Here is a 14,265-nt window from a genome sequence, read left to right as displayed (position 1 = left end):
AGAGAGAGAGACAGAGAGAGAGAGAGAGAGAGAGAGAGAGAGAGAGAGAGAGACAGAGAGAGAGAGAGAGAGAGAGAGAGAGAGACAGAGAGAGAGAGAGAGAGAGAGAGACAGAGAGAGACAGAGAGAGAGAGAGAGAGAGAGAGAGAGAGAGAGAGAGAGAGAGACAGAGAGAGACAGAGAGAGAGACAGAGAGAGAGAGAGAGAGAGAGAGAGAGAGAGACAGAGAGAGAGACAGAGAGAGAGAGACAGAGAGAGAGAGAGAGAGAGAGAGAGAGAGACAGAGAGAGAGAGAGAGAGAGAGAGACAGAGAGAGAGAGAGAGAGAGACAGAGAGAGAGAGACAGAGAGAGAGAGAGAGAGAGAGAGAGAGAGAGAGAGAGACAGAGAGAGACAGAGAGAGAGAGAGAGAGAGAGAGAGAGAGACAGAGAGAGACAGAGAGAGAGAGAGAGAGAGAGAGACAGAGAGAGACAGAGAGAGAGAGAGAGAGAGAGAGAGAGAGAGAGAGAGAGAGAGAGAGTCTACAATAAGTTTGATCAACATGAATAATATATACTCCATAACTTTTTTCAGTCTCATTGCCAACACCTTGGACAAAAGTTTGTAGTCAGTGCAAAGTAGAGACACCGGCCGCCAGTTCTTGATCTCTTGTAAATCCCCTTTTTTGGGGAGAAGAGTGAGGACTGCTCTCCTGCAGCTCAATGGTAAATGTCCTTTATTCAAACTGGCTCTGAGAACAAGGAACAAATCTTTACCAATCACAGGCCAAAAAACTTTATAAAAGTCCACAGGAAGACCATCAATGCCTGGAGCTTTACCGCTTTCTAGACTCTGCAACGCAGACTGTAGTTCATCAGCAGAGATTGGAGCATCCAACTCCATGTTAGCCTCCTCGGAAACCTTGGGTAAGCCCTCATAGAAGGACTGCGCCACCTCTGGTCTCTCTTGGAACTCATTCTTGAAGAGTTTCTCATAGAAAGCAACTGCAGATGAACGAATGTCCACCGACTCGTGCAACAGTTGTCCGGTGCTAGACCGCAGAGAGTGCATAAGTTTCCTTTGTCCATTTTTTCGTTCAAGGCCGAAAAAAAAATGAGACGGTGCATCCATTTTGGCAATATTTTGGTGACGTGAGCGAACCAGAGCACCTTGGGCAGAGAACCCCAACAGGTTAGATAGAGCTGACTTTTTTCTTTTGAGAACTTTAAAATGTTCTCCTTCTCTTGTTGAGTCTGCCAAATCTTGCAGCTTCACTATTTCACTCTCCAAAGCTTTCATCGATCTAGTCATGTCCCTTGTGACATTGAGAGTATACTGTAGGCACAGCTGTTTTATATTGACCTTCCCTATGTCCCACCACTGTTGTAAAGAAGTATATTTAGATTTTCATTTTCAACAGTGCTATGCGTTTCTTGTAAAAAAATGATGCTTAATTTCTTAACTTTAAACAAACTGAAAAGGGAAACTCTCTTTGCATCCTCTCTGGCACCGTTGATGTTTAAAGAACCCAGCTTTATGTCACACATAGCAAACATTAATTTGCATTTTGACAAAACAGAGAGTTTAACAAAAAAAAAGAAAAAGAAAAACAAAACACACTTAACCATCATTAGCTATTTGTGCTCTAACTTTTATCATCAATTTTTTTAGACGAAAAATTTCTTGATCTGTAAAGGTCAGTTGACCGGGGTATTCTGTGTTTTTCATTAATAGTTTAACTGAATCAAGGAACAACTTTAAATCTGGGAAAAACTCATCAACTTTAACTGATCTCAAGCCTTTGGTTCTTTGTAAAAAGGACTGGATTTTGGTGAAAGGATAAGCACTCTCCACATCCATTTGTGTATCTCCACTAGCACTGTGTTCATCAACCCATCATCTGACTGAGAAGAACAGCTCATAAGATTCATCTTTGAAACTTTTGTGACTTGCTCAATGTTTGATTTTTTTTCTGGGTTTTTTCTCTTGGTTGACATTTTAGAAATGTCAGCATCCAATAAAACATCTTCCTCATTAAACAGCACTGACTCAGCTACTCTAGTCACAATATTGTATCAAACAATGTAATAATACTGGAGATTAATAGAGATTACTACCAGGGTAATCTAATCTCGACACGGCTCCAGGTTCCCATGTTTTGTCTGCTTGATCCAGTCATGTAAGTTATCTGGTCGTTGTACTAGTTACGGCAGCGCTTAGCTTGGCGAGTTTGGTGTTTCGTTCCCACCGCGTCTTCGCTACGCAGCGTTGAGTGAACCTGTGAAAGAGAACGTCTCTGGTTACTGGTGTAACCTATGTTCTCTGAATAGGGAACGAGACGCTGCGTTCGCGGCCGACAAGCTTCCTTTCGGAGCAGAGAAATCTGGAGCAGATGATGCGCGCGCTAATATAATATGACGACGTAAGAGCGTCGAGGCGGCGCCCGCGCCAACAGCCAATGGATTGGCGTGATTCTATATGGCTTCAGACAATCGGCACAGAGAGGGCGTTCTGATGAATAATTTTACACGTGAAATGCAGCCAAACCTTGAAGCGTTTTGTCTTCGGCATCTTCATTAATCTCCCCACTATCAGCAGACGTTCCGGGAGTCTCCCGCATATTGATAACGGCTCCCTGATGCCCGCAAATTAGTTAAAATCTTACTCAATCTAGAGCGAGCGAGCAAGAGCGCGCATGCGAGACAGAACAGACTGTGCTCCAAACCGTATAGTGCGCGCACGGCGGAGAGAGAGAGAGCGAGAGACCTTGTGTGTGTGTGTGCGCCACATGACACAGAGACTCAGGCACCGAAATTTTCGTCCTTATTCGGTCTGGTTACTACCGTTTACGTCGGAACCGGTTCCCTATTGGCACCGCGTTTCAGTACCCAACGCTATTGATTAGGGAGACAAAGAAAACGTGCAGTGTTGGTTGTCCTTCAGGACATGTTTGGTAAACACTGGTATAGGGACGTCCCGCTATTTTGACGGAATAGAAAATGCTATACCGCCGGTGATAATACAGCTCGTCACAAAATATTTCTATCATGCCCGAGCGATGCTGTGCAGTTGGATGCGATCAGACACGTGATCATACAAAAGGAATATCTTTATAGACCTTATGCACCAGAGACACGAGGGCGCCGCCATCTTTAGAATATTGTCTTTGAACTTCCGTTTTTGCATTCGCTCTGTATATTTCTATGGCATCGCTGTCCAGGAGTAATTAGCTGGTGAAGTTGATTTACTTATTGTAGAGTTAACAATTTATCATGAGCATTTTAATGTCTATCATAAGCATTGTAAAGCATATGTCTTAACAAATGGACCTTGGAAATTTATTAAACGAGCCGTTCATTCATAACTACGCAAGATCGCTGTGAAAATACAGACCGGAAGTCAAAAGACAACGAGCTCAGCGCTGAAAAGGGGCGTGGCTACATAAGGTCTGTGCTTGGCGGCAATAAACAGGCAAAACGCTGATGGCGGTGTTACTGTTTGGCTTCCAACTCAACACAGCTTTGCAGTCTTCATTTTGGATCCGGTAAGTTTTCCCCTCGAAGGCTAATGAATGATTTCTCGGAGTTCGGGATCAAATGTTATAAATCCACTGTTGCCATAGAAATCCGCAATGTGTGTGCGCACTACCATTCAGCATAACATAAGCTTGTCTTAGCCGGACACATCAGGCACCCAATTTTACGATATATATATATATATATACATATTTATGTTTTGCTTTAAACAGAAAATCATTTGTTAATCAAACGTTTAGCTGTCGCCCTTTATGATAGAACTATTGTGCATTTTTTCACGGTTCTAACGGTGTATGGGTTGACCACATTTTTTTGTAGCAGTAAAAAAAAAATTTAAAAACATTAGCTAGATGTAACACTATTAAAGTAGTAGTAGAGAAGAGAGCCGTGGAACTGCTCAGTTAGCTTCAGAGTCAGTAACGTTACTGGTAAATGCATTTACCTAACACACTGTAGCCCAATGTCAAAATGTTTTTTTTATATTATATTATTAGTATAATAATATACTGATAATATATATTACCCACGGCAATGGATGGCTGACACGCGGCTAGGGGTCACATGACTGGGAGATCCCTATAGAACTTATATAGTTCCGCCCTTATCAGGGCTGTGCTCGCGATCTTACGCATTTATGAATGAACGGCTCGTTTTAAAATCTTCCCGGTCTACTGACATTTATAAAGATGATGAACATTACAATGCTCATGATAACTTTCGTTTACTCTAAAATAAGTAAATCCACTTCACAAGCTAATAGGGCTTGGGCGCCGCGTTGCATTCTGGGACGTGGCGGCCATCTTGACAGCTATACGAATGTAAACATACAGCAAGCCGAATGAGGAGAAGCAGAGTTGAGAGAAAGAAAAGAAAAGAAATATGTTAAAACACCTAAAAGGATGTGCAATTTACCGTGATAGGTTATCTTGGGAAGCCAGTGACCGATATGTGGACAAAATCGCCATTATTAACGGTTTGGATCCTTATGAAATTTCACATAAAGAGTGGAGCACCGACGAGGACTTGCTGCCGCAGTTTTGTATAAACAACATGTTCAGCTACCTTGTTTGTGGTGTGAGCGCCTACACCTCTGAACAGTTCCGAAGCAACAAGGAATTGGAGTCGCATGTTCAGTTCACTAATGGATGGGTTCAGGAGCTGCAGATCATCATAACGAACAGTGGGAACGCAGTAATCCGGGCAAAGGTAAGGTGCGCTCCACCTAGCTGCTAGTTTAGTAACTGTTAGTGCTAACAACCATTCACATGTACTTTTAACTATGTGTTTCAAAAGTGTAGTTTTCCAGGTTGGCAGAAGTGTTGAAAACATAATGTTGTGATATGTTTGTGTTGTGTTTGTGTGCGCGCGCATCATGTGTATGTATGTGGTGTCGCGGTTGAAGGAAAGAAACAATGTATATAAAGAAAATCGTACACCTTCTTTAACGTACCAGAATGAAAATGCAGGGAACACACTCTCATCGACACCGGGATATAGTGTTAATTTTACCAGCCATTTTTAAATTTAGTTTCAGTTTTAGTCCAGTTTCAGTATCGCTTGTTAGTTTTTATCACATTTAGTCGACATCATCCCATTTTTATTTAGTCTAGTTTAAGTCGACTATGAGTCGAGCATTTTAGTCTTTATTTTAGTCCAAGAAAACATAATTTTATTCGTTTAGTTTTAGTCAACAAAAACTGTCAACATTTTAGTCTAGTTTTAGTCAGGACATCATTTTAACCTTTTACTTTTTTGTCAGCAGATAATATTTAACATTTCCTAAAATTATTTCACATTTCAACATTTTCTCATCTTTTTGATAAAAAACACAATTTTAAGGAATGTTACATTATAAACAACCACCAACAATCTTTCTGTTAATTTACCACAATGTCTTTGTGGTGAACTGCGACGTGTCTCTTCAGGCTTGTTGTGTTTTTTCCAGCTACCATGTGGCCACATTCCTTCCCTTCGACTAAAATCAAGCATTTGGTTTTGTTCTCCACTTTAATGAAGCGAAAATGTGTCCATATATCACGTCTCCTCTTTCTCCCGAGCCCCGTGCAAAGCATGTTTTACTTTTAACCTGTCGCCGCCTCGCCGTGAATCCAGCTCCTGCCTGCTCCATGTGTTGTGTAGGCTACTCTGTGCCCGGCCCGCCCGCTCCAGGTTTGAAAGTGGGTGTGTGGCGGAAGAGCTGACGAGGAGGAGGCGGAGGAGGAGACAGGATTTGACAAAAACATATCATATAATAATATGTAATTTTCGTCTCGTCTTTGTTCGTGAACTAAAATGTCCATAGATTTTAGCCCAGACTTTTATTTACCGAACTGCATTTTCGTCTTGTCTTTATTCGTCTACGAAAATTATTTATGATTTACTCCCAGTTATTGTTTATTAGTGGGGATTTTAGTCTCGTCTCGTCTAGTTTTCGTTCGGTGAAAAATGTGCGTTGACGAAAATATTTTCGTTCAGTTTTCGTTAACGAAATTAACACTACCGGGATACTGTGGAAGGTTATGTTTGGTCGTCTTACAGCCGAGATCCAAGCGAGCCGACGACTCTTTGTTATCTCGGATACTCGGTCTCCGTGGGTGCGCTTCCAAGCAGGAAAGCGGTGGAAAGTTAATCCATTTTTTATCTTTTTCCCTTGATGATTATGTGTTGCGCTGTTACACCCCACAATACAGCAACGGGTTACCATGGTTGAAATAACGTAACTTAAATCAAATTAAGCCACAGAACTGAGAGGAAGTACGTCTACAAACAGTGCGCAGTAGTCCGAGCAGTAGTAAAGGAAGCTGCCAAAATGGCGGCCACGCCAAGTGATGACGTCACGACGCCCAAGCCATATTACTCCTCGACAGCGATGCCATAGAAATGTACAGAGCTACAGCAAAAACTGAGGTTCTAACACAATATTATAAAGATGCGCAAGAATAGGGTCTATAAGGGCTTCAGACACTCGTCACACCACAAGTGTTCCCATAGCGACGCGGTCAGGGGTGTTCCCATAGCGACGCGGTCACGGGTGTTCCCATAGCGACGCGGTCACGGGTGTTCCCATAGCGACGCGGGCGCAGTGTTGGGAGACCCGTGAAGGGTAACTAAATGCTTGTGTTTTGAAACAATAACAACTTTAAGATGTTTCACTGAATTAATTTGTTTTTAGAAAATAACATTTTACCCTCTTGTCGTACGATATACAATTTACATTTATACATCAGATGCGTTTATGAAAAGATAATCATTGAAGGAATAAAACAAGTACACGGTTTTTATAAACAGCATAATCTTTTAAACATAAGCCAAACAACAACGCAGTTATAATATTTCCTCGGATATAATTTTCCGAGTTTCACGCACCTGTTTTGATATGATTTGTCCTTTTCTCTTTTGCACAAAGTCGTTTTCTCAGATCATCGTTTTCGGACTCAATTCTCTGAATCTTATGCTGATATTCACTGACAGTTTGTTCCACTGAATCCAGGATGTCACTGACAGTCACTCTAAAGATTGCATTTAATGAAGATTCAAGAAAAGCTTTTAAATCGCCAAACTTCGCCATTTCAACAAACACACGGCTGTTGTTGCAGTGACCAGAGAACCGCCGCGAGCGTCACCAAACTCCCCGCTGCCCTCTCAGGCCTGGAGGAGAACTACACCCGAACTCACCGCTGGCCCCCTCAGGCCTGGAGGAGAACTACACCCGAACTCACCGCTGGCCCCATAGATATAATAAATACATAGACGCCCTATTGGCAGATGGAGCGCACGTCAACGGCGCCGCCATATTGCGGAGGGCAACTTTCTCATACTTCTCATAGAGAGAATTGAAAAAAATGCCTGTTTCGTGTGCTGCTTGGGGCTGTACAAATCGCCACACAACTGAAAACTGGTCTCGAGGAATTACCTTTCACAAGCAAGAATGAACATTTGTTTCTGGTTGTATTTGGTCATGATATAAATAGTAATAGTAACGTTTAAAGGAGAAAGGCCGCGAAATTTAAAAATACTACCGTTATTGTGTCACGAAATGTAGTTTTAATAGTTTTAATAGCCTTATCTCGGCTAGTGCTTCTTTGACGCTGGCTCTGTCGTATCTAGTCTAGTGGTTAAACATGACATATAATTCGTCTTGTGTAACTTATATCTAACGGGCGATCTTTGGTCTCACAAAAAGAGACAGGGCTGTGATGTGACATTTTATTTTATATAGCCTATGTAGGAATATTTTAAAATACAAATTATTTGATACATTCTCTTCGTTGTATGTAGGTACTTATGATATTATATAATTATACTATTCATTACAATTTCATTTGCTGTATACTTTTTTTTTATTGACTAAACTATTTACTATTACTTCTCACTTTATCTTAGGCCGGAGACACACTGGCTGCGTGGCGTGAGCGTGGCGTTTCTGTTGCGCGTCGGCTGCGTCGCGTTTTCTGTGTCTTTGCACAACAGAAGCGTGTCTGAGGCGGCGCTGCTGACACGCATCACCCTTGTTCGACATATATGGGAGAGAGTTGTGCAAGCCCTATACTTCGTGTTAAGCATAAATATAAAGCCTACTGATAAAGACACTAGGCTTGTTTGAGATTAGCAAAATCTGCGCAGAACCGATCACCGGTGATCAGCGCGTAATGCATGCCGGTTAGAAATGTGTCCGAGTGCGGTCCGCCTTGCGCTGATGTCATGATGACGTGTGTCAAAAAACTCTCGCGAGCGCAAGGCGCACTAGTCGGATTCTGCAGTCGCGCGCAGTTGCTCACCACCGACCATAGACATCATATAGGTAGACGCCCTATCGACCGCTACTGCCTATTGGCACGGACGAGAATTGGAGCCGCCATCTTAAATCGGTCACCCGCTCCGCTCAGTGTAATCTGAATGGCAGGTGAAATGAGCTGTCAGCGCATTAAATTAATCATATCTCACTGAATACTGAACTGATTTTCACGCGGTTTTTTTTGCTGCAAAGGTCATTCATGTAGCTATGATACAGGACACATGGTTCGGCGTATTTTAATATCCATAGTAGGGTTAACAGTAATATAATATTCTGATATAAGATATAAAGTGACCAGACACATTATGTGTGATGAAGGATATAAAGTATTTTATAAATCACACACTATAAATATAATAAAGAAGCAGAAACAGATAGTTGCAGTAAAGTAAGATATTTTAATAAGTTGAAGAAACAATTTATGATTTGTGACACGCACATACACACGAACAGACACACAAACAAACACGAACAGACACACACACACACACACACACACACACACACACACACACACACACACACACACACACACTCACTCTCTCTCTCTCTCTCTCTCTCTCTCTCTCTCTCTCTCTCTCTCTCTCTCTCTCTCTCTCTCTCTCTCTCTCTCTCTCAGAACGCAGCCACCTGTAATAAAAATTGAGAAGAAGACGTGTTTGCATCAGAAATTTTTAAAAATTAATTTCGGACAACATTAAGCCTATACCTTTTTTATTGTATGTGGATGTGGGAGGGGAAAATGTCGAGACTAAAGCCCTATTCGGATTAACTTTACAAGGGTAGATGGAGTAAGTTAATAATGTAATTTTACCACAGGACTTCTGTAATATCAATAGCCAAATCGCTTGTGATAAGATATAGGTTATCAATAACACTAGAAGTTGGAGGGCTAACTCAATTTGCGCATCGCTGTCATGCGTGTATTACATTGCTTCCTGATATCTTGTGCGCAAACACAAATAACCTATACAACAGGGCAGTTGAATGCTTATCTAATAACCTAGAAGCTCTTGTAATTATTACTTTAACAGTTAACGTTACCCCACCTCTCCATGCCGGGTGAACACCGGCTGATGCAGTAAGTTAAACAGCATTTCGCAACGATTTCAGTACAGTAATAGCAAATATCCTTGCTCCTTCTCGATTATCTGGTAATATTCTTTTCACAAAATACAACCAATAGTACAGTAATGTTAAGACTTACTTGTGAAAAGCCCTATTTTCGATGGTCCGGCGATTAGAACAGGAAAATGCTACACAATGCTCTGGTATCTTATCTGCTGCCACGCAACGAAACTAGGAGTATGACCGGTTCAAGATGGCGGCCGCATTTCTCGGTGCTCAGCGGCCAATAGGGCATCTAGTCTCTATATAATTGCTGCGTTCCAAACCGCATACTTCCCTACTATTTAGTATGGGAAAAGAGTAGGCGAGCGAAAAAGTATGTATTAATCCAAAAGAGTAGGCGAGAATTACCTGGGTGACGTACCAATTATCGCGAGATTTGGACTTAAGTGTGGCCGAATGTGCCTACTTTCCTACTATATAGTAGGCGAAAACAGTACGTGAAGGAAGCAGTACGTTCGAAACATCAGTATTCATAAAAGAGTAGGGGAGAAGTTCCCGGATGGCTTACTGCTTCTGGCCCGATTTTTGAGTGCTCAACCGATGGATACTCTTCTATCCCAGGAGGCCACGCGAGAGCATACGTCATTATCAAACATCACGGAGATCAGCGACGCCGGGGTTTTTCAAATGTGAGTAAACACGGTTCCTTATGTGTTAAACTACAATAGAGTAGACGTTTTAACTGTTGAAGATGTAAAGTAGTTAGACAGTATAGTATAGTTGTGATTTTGCTGTAAAAACATGTTTAGTATAGCTAGCTAACAGGGGAGCTCTAAGCACACGTAACGTCTCTAAAGTGGATTTACATAACCATATACATCTTAAACACGCTTATTTAAAATGTCTATTTACATCTGAAAGGAAAATATTGTAAGTATTGACATATTGCAGATGAGCACATCACAACATGAAAAAGACATCTGAGTGATGTATGTGTGGCATTATCATAGGATAGATAACGTTAATTCACTGTTGTCAACACTGTTGACATTAGACTAATGTGCTGTAAATAAGGTAAATAAACAAATCTATAAAGTAAGTAAACATGTTTTTATTCAGACTGGTGTGAGCACTGAGGATGAGGAGCCCAGAGCTGAATCCTGGAAACGGTGCCATGGATGAGACTGTCATAAGATCTCTCCATCTGCCCTTATCGCCTCAGATTGTGAAGCGCAGCGCAGCAACAAGCTCCGGCACGAAGGCACGGTCACCTCTGGTGAATTCATCAGAATAAAGCCGCAGAATGGGAACCGCTGTGTTGAGATGGCAGTATGTGGGGTTCAGCGCCCAAATACATGCTTGTAGTTTGAATAAAGATTTGTTTCATGTGCATGCATTTGTTTATTGTGTGATGGTTACTTTTATTTGTTCTTTTACTCATTTATTCATGTTTCTTATTGTTGTCAGTATATAAAATATAATTATTTAATGTATGCATTGATTCATTGCTTGACTGACAATTGAGATGTTCACGTGTATTCATGCATAACTCATATGACAAAAATTACATTTTGCTTGTTTTATTAAATTATATCATTTTTAGTATATAAAAAAAAGTAATATAATTAAGTATTGGTCAGCATTTAATATTATTTTGTTTAAGTATTGGGGTGGGCTAACAATGCAATTCATTCTGAGGTAATATTAATTTTTTATGAGCGATACTTGCATTTTTCGAGTATAAAGTCAACAGTTTCTCCAAAGGAGATCTTCGAGCAGCGGCCCGTCTCCTTGTGCACTGCAGACAGTAAACGCAGAGGAAAACTGTTCTAGGTTGTGCTGTCGAGTTACTGATGTTATGAAGTGTTAGTGCACCTGTCGCTCATATAATTTAAACTTATAAACTTATTACATAAAGATCATGGAAAGATACTAGTTGTATCTAACAATGAACAATCATAATGACAAAACAGAAAACATAAAGATCATTGGTTTGTGTATATCATAATATGATATTTATACACAGGAAAAAAGAACAATAACAAGGCTAAATATCTTTAAATATAAATAGTTCTTCATAATACATTAAAAAATAGTTCTGTTGTTATTGTCTGAGGGATGAAACGAGAGGTAAATTCATCAAGAAAAGAGGAAAACTTGAAGGAGAAACTTTTTGGGTATAAAATAAAGAAATTAACAACATATTCAAGAGATAACGATTTTGGGGTTTCTTAAAAAATCGTTATAAGGAACTGTGGGTCACATTAGAAGGTTTTAAAATATAACAACTTAAATCAACCCTAAATGTATTCACAAAATAAATTGGCAGCTGTTTCTTCAACAATACCACAAAATGAGCAAGTTTCATCAATATCAAGATATTTACAGATAGATGAATTAAACGTGTCGTTCATCTTTTAAGTTGTTGCGTTTGTGATAACGTGTCGTAGGTCACATGATAACGTCAACATGGCGGATGATGTCCGGATCGCATTCATACTCAACGAGATTTGGCTATAAAGTACCTACTCTTTTAGCGCTTGTTAAGTAAGTACTCATTGAAATTAAGTACCTACTCATTGAGTATGCGGTTTGGAACGCAGCCAGTATCTATGACCACCGACTGCGCTGATCAAAAGCATGATGGGAAACGACTTGCTGACGACACAGCTTAATGTTGATTGGTTTAAAAAACCGTGATGTGTTGTTCTCTTTTAAAATGTTTGATTTTAAAACTCGGATATCATGTTTTATGTGTATATGTACTCTCGGACAGTGCGATCTCTATGAGTTATGCAATGTCATTTTATTATTAAAAAAAAACACACACAAAAAAAAACATCCATGTCACAGCCTATGTCTGTATTAAAGAAAAAATGATTGATAAACACTTTTTGGAATGGAATTAAATAACAAGTACTTGTTATTGTCTTGTTCATTATATTTATTTTCATATAAAGGCAACATAACTTAAATTACATCCAGTTTATTAGCAACACTGTGCACGAGCGTGAGTCCCGGCTTGCCTGCGCTTCTCCACTGCTCCTCTCACCGCAGCCGCTACTCTCCACTACACTACAGGCGAGGCGCATCTCACACAAGACTACTGTCAGCACAGCAATATTGACAGCAAATTAGACTACAGAATATGTCGTTCTGTATTGACAGGTGCAATATTTGAAAATTGATAATTAGGCCTATTTATTTAATTTTTTTTAAATTAGGCCTATATTTATATCTAAATTTGTCAAAAATGTAATTTATTAATATGTATTCGTGTACAAAATAACAGTTAAACATCTTTTCCTATTCTATTTTGCCTGGAAACGCTTCCAACACGCTTGCGTGTCGCGTGAAAAATAGGCGTCGGTTCTATTTCTATGGGGTTAGAATTCGGTCACAATTCTGCGCGCGCAAGATCACATTTGGAGCGCGCAAAAGGGCATTTCGCACGCGCGTGACCCGAGTTTTGAGGAGAAATGTTCGTCACGCAGATAAGAAAATATTTCGAGCGAATGAAAATTAATTTTGCGTTTAAAATAAGTATTTGGATGTGGGCAGACTTTCTCTTTTGCATGTGCAAAGTTTCACTTTCTTGTTCCTTTCGTACTAGCCGTACGCGCTCTCTAAGCACAGTCTGCTCGCTTGCTCAACACAACCCAGCATTACAATATGCCATAATTCCAGCCAATCAGAGATGAGGCTGCTAAATTCTGATTGGCTGGCTTGAAAACCAATCACAGGACTCCCTGCATCACCGCCTGTGGAAGAGGAAAATACATGGTATTAGATGTTTATGTTTCATTTGTTTAATGGAATGAAAACTTCAATTTAAGTTCAAGTAAACAAAAACATTCACAGCAGAGAAGTTCTGTAAAAACAACTAGCATACTGAAAAAAATATACTGTATTTTCTTATATACTATTTTAGGATGGATAGTGTTCACATTGGGATGCAGGCTTGTTCCTCTCACTGCAAAAAGAAAGAAAGAAAGAAAAAGATGTGGGTAACAATGCAAACATATGCAAATATAAGTGAAAATCTTGGGTGTGTGACTCACACGACTTCTATATAATTACTCTCATAATTAGATTTTTATTTTTTTGCAGTTAGGGGAACAAGCCTGCATCCCAATGTGCACACTATCTATCCTAAAATAGTATATAAGAAAATAAAGTATATTTTTTAGTATGATAGTTGTTTTACAGAACATCTCTGCTGTGAATGTTTTTGTTTAAATAATTCCAAGGATATCAAGTTGATTATTATTTTAACGTTATTACATTGCATTTCTACGTTTATTTGATGGCTTTTTTATTCTAATGTCAGTGATGTACCGTTTTTACACACTTATTTCATTAAAAGGGGAAAAGTCTGTCCATCTTCATTTCTGAAAACGTGTAAAATTTGAGACCCCAGCTCGGTCACATTCATATTTCACTAATGTTAATTACATAACTTGCAGTTCAGAAAGAAGTTAGAACTACCACTTGAGGGGCAGCAAACACTGGGACATGTCATTATGTACAGTAATAGTACGATTTGATTTCGATTAAAAATAAGCTAAAAAAATAGCTTAAAAATAAACTGTGGTCGTCGAGTGGTAGACATTTGAACTTAAATCAAGCCATTAAACTAATTAAACATAAAAATCTTCCACCATGTATTTTCCTCTTCCACAGCCGGTGATGCAGGGAGTCTTGTGATTTGTTGACAAGCTAGCCAATCAGAATTTAGCAGCTGGGTTGTGTTGAGCAAGCGAGCCGTCTGCGCTTAGAGGCTGGTATGAAAGGAGCAAGAAAGTGAAACTTTGCACATGCGAAAGAGAACGTCTGCGCACATCCAAATACTTATTCTAAAAGCAAAATTGATTTTCGTTCGGT

General features: G+C 39.9%; 1 protein-coding gene across 2 annotated transcripts in view; it reads right to left on the bottom strand.

Annotated features, from left to right (window-relative positions):
* The window catches only part of LOC143745406 (uncharacterized), a 24,483-nt gene extending 17,336 nt beyond the window's left edge, over positions 1–7,147 (bottom strand). For both annotated transcript variants that reach the window (XR_013205985.1, XM_077237510.1), the window contains exon 1: positions 6,882–7,147. Coding sequence is in view for 1 of the 2 variants with exons in the window: in XM_077237510.1 (XP_077093625.1) it covers positions 6,882–7,083 (202 nt within the window). In the remaining variant the exon portion in view is untranslated. The remainder of the gene's footprint in view (positions 1–6,881) is intronic.
* Between the last annotated feature and the right edge of the window lie 7,118 nt (positions 7,148–14,265).

Source organism: Siphateles boraxobius, unplaced genomic scaffold (genome assembly GCF_051911475.1).
Source record: "Siphateles boraxobius isolate OS27281-9 unplaced genomic scaffold, OSU_SipBor_1 202, whole genome shotgun sequence".
NCBI lineage: Eukaryota > Metazoa > Chordata > Actinopteri > Cypriniformes > Leuciscidae > Siphateles > Siphateles boraxobius.
The sequence above is the reverse complement of the archived record's forward strand: the minus strand, read 5'-3'. Positions and strand labels throughout refer to the sequence as shown.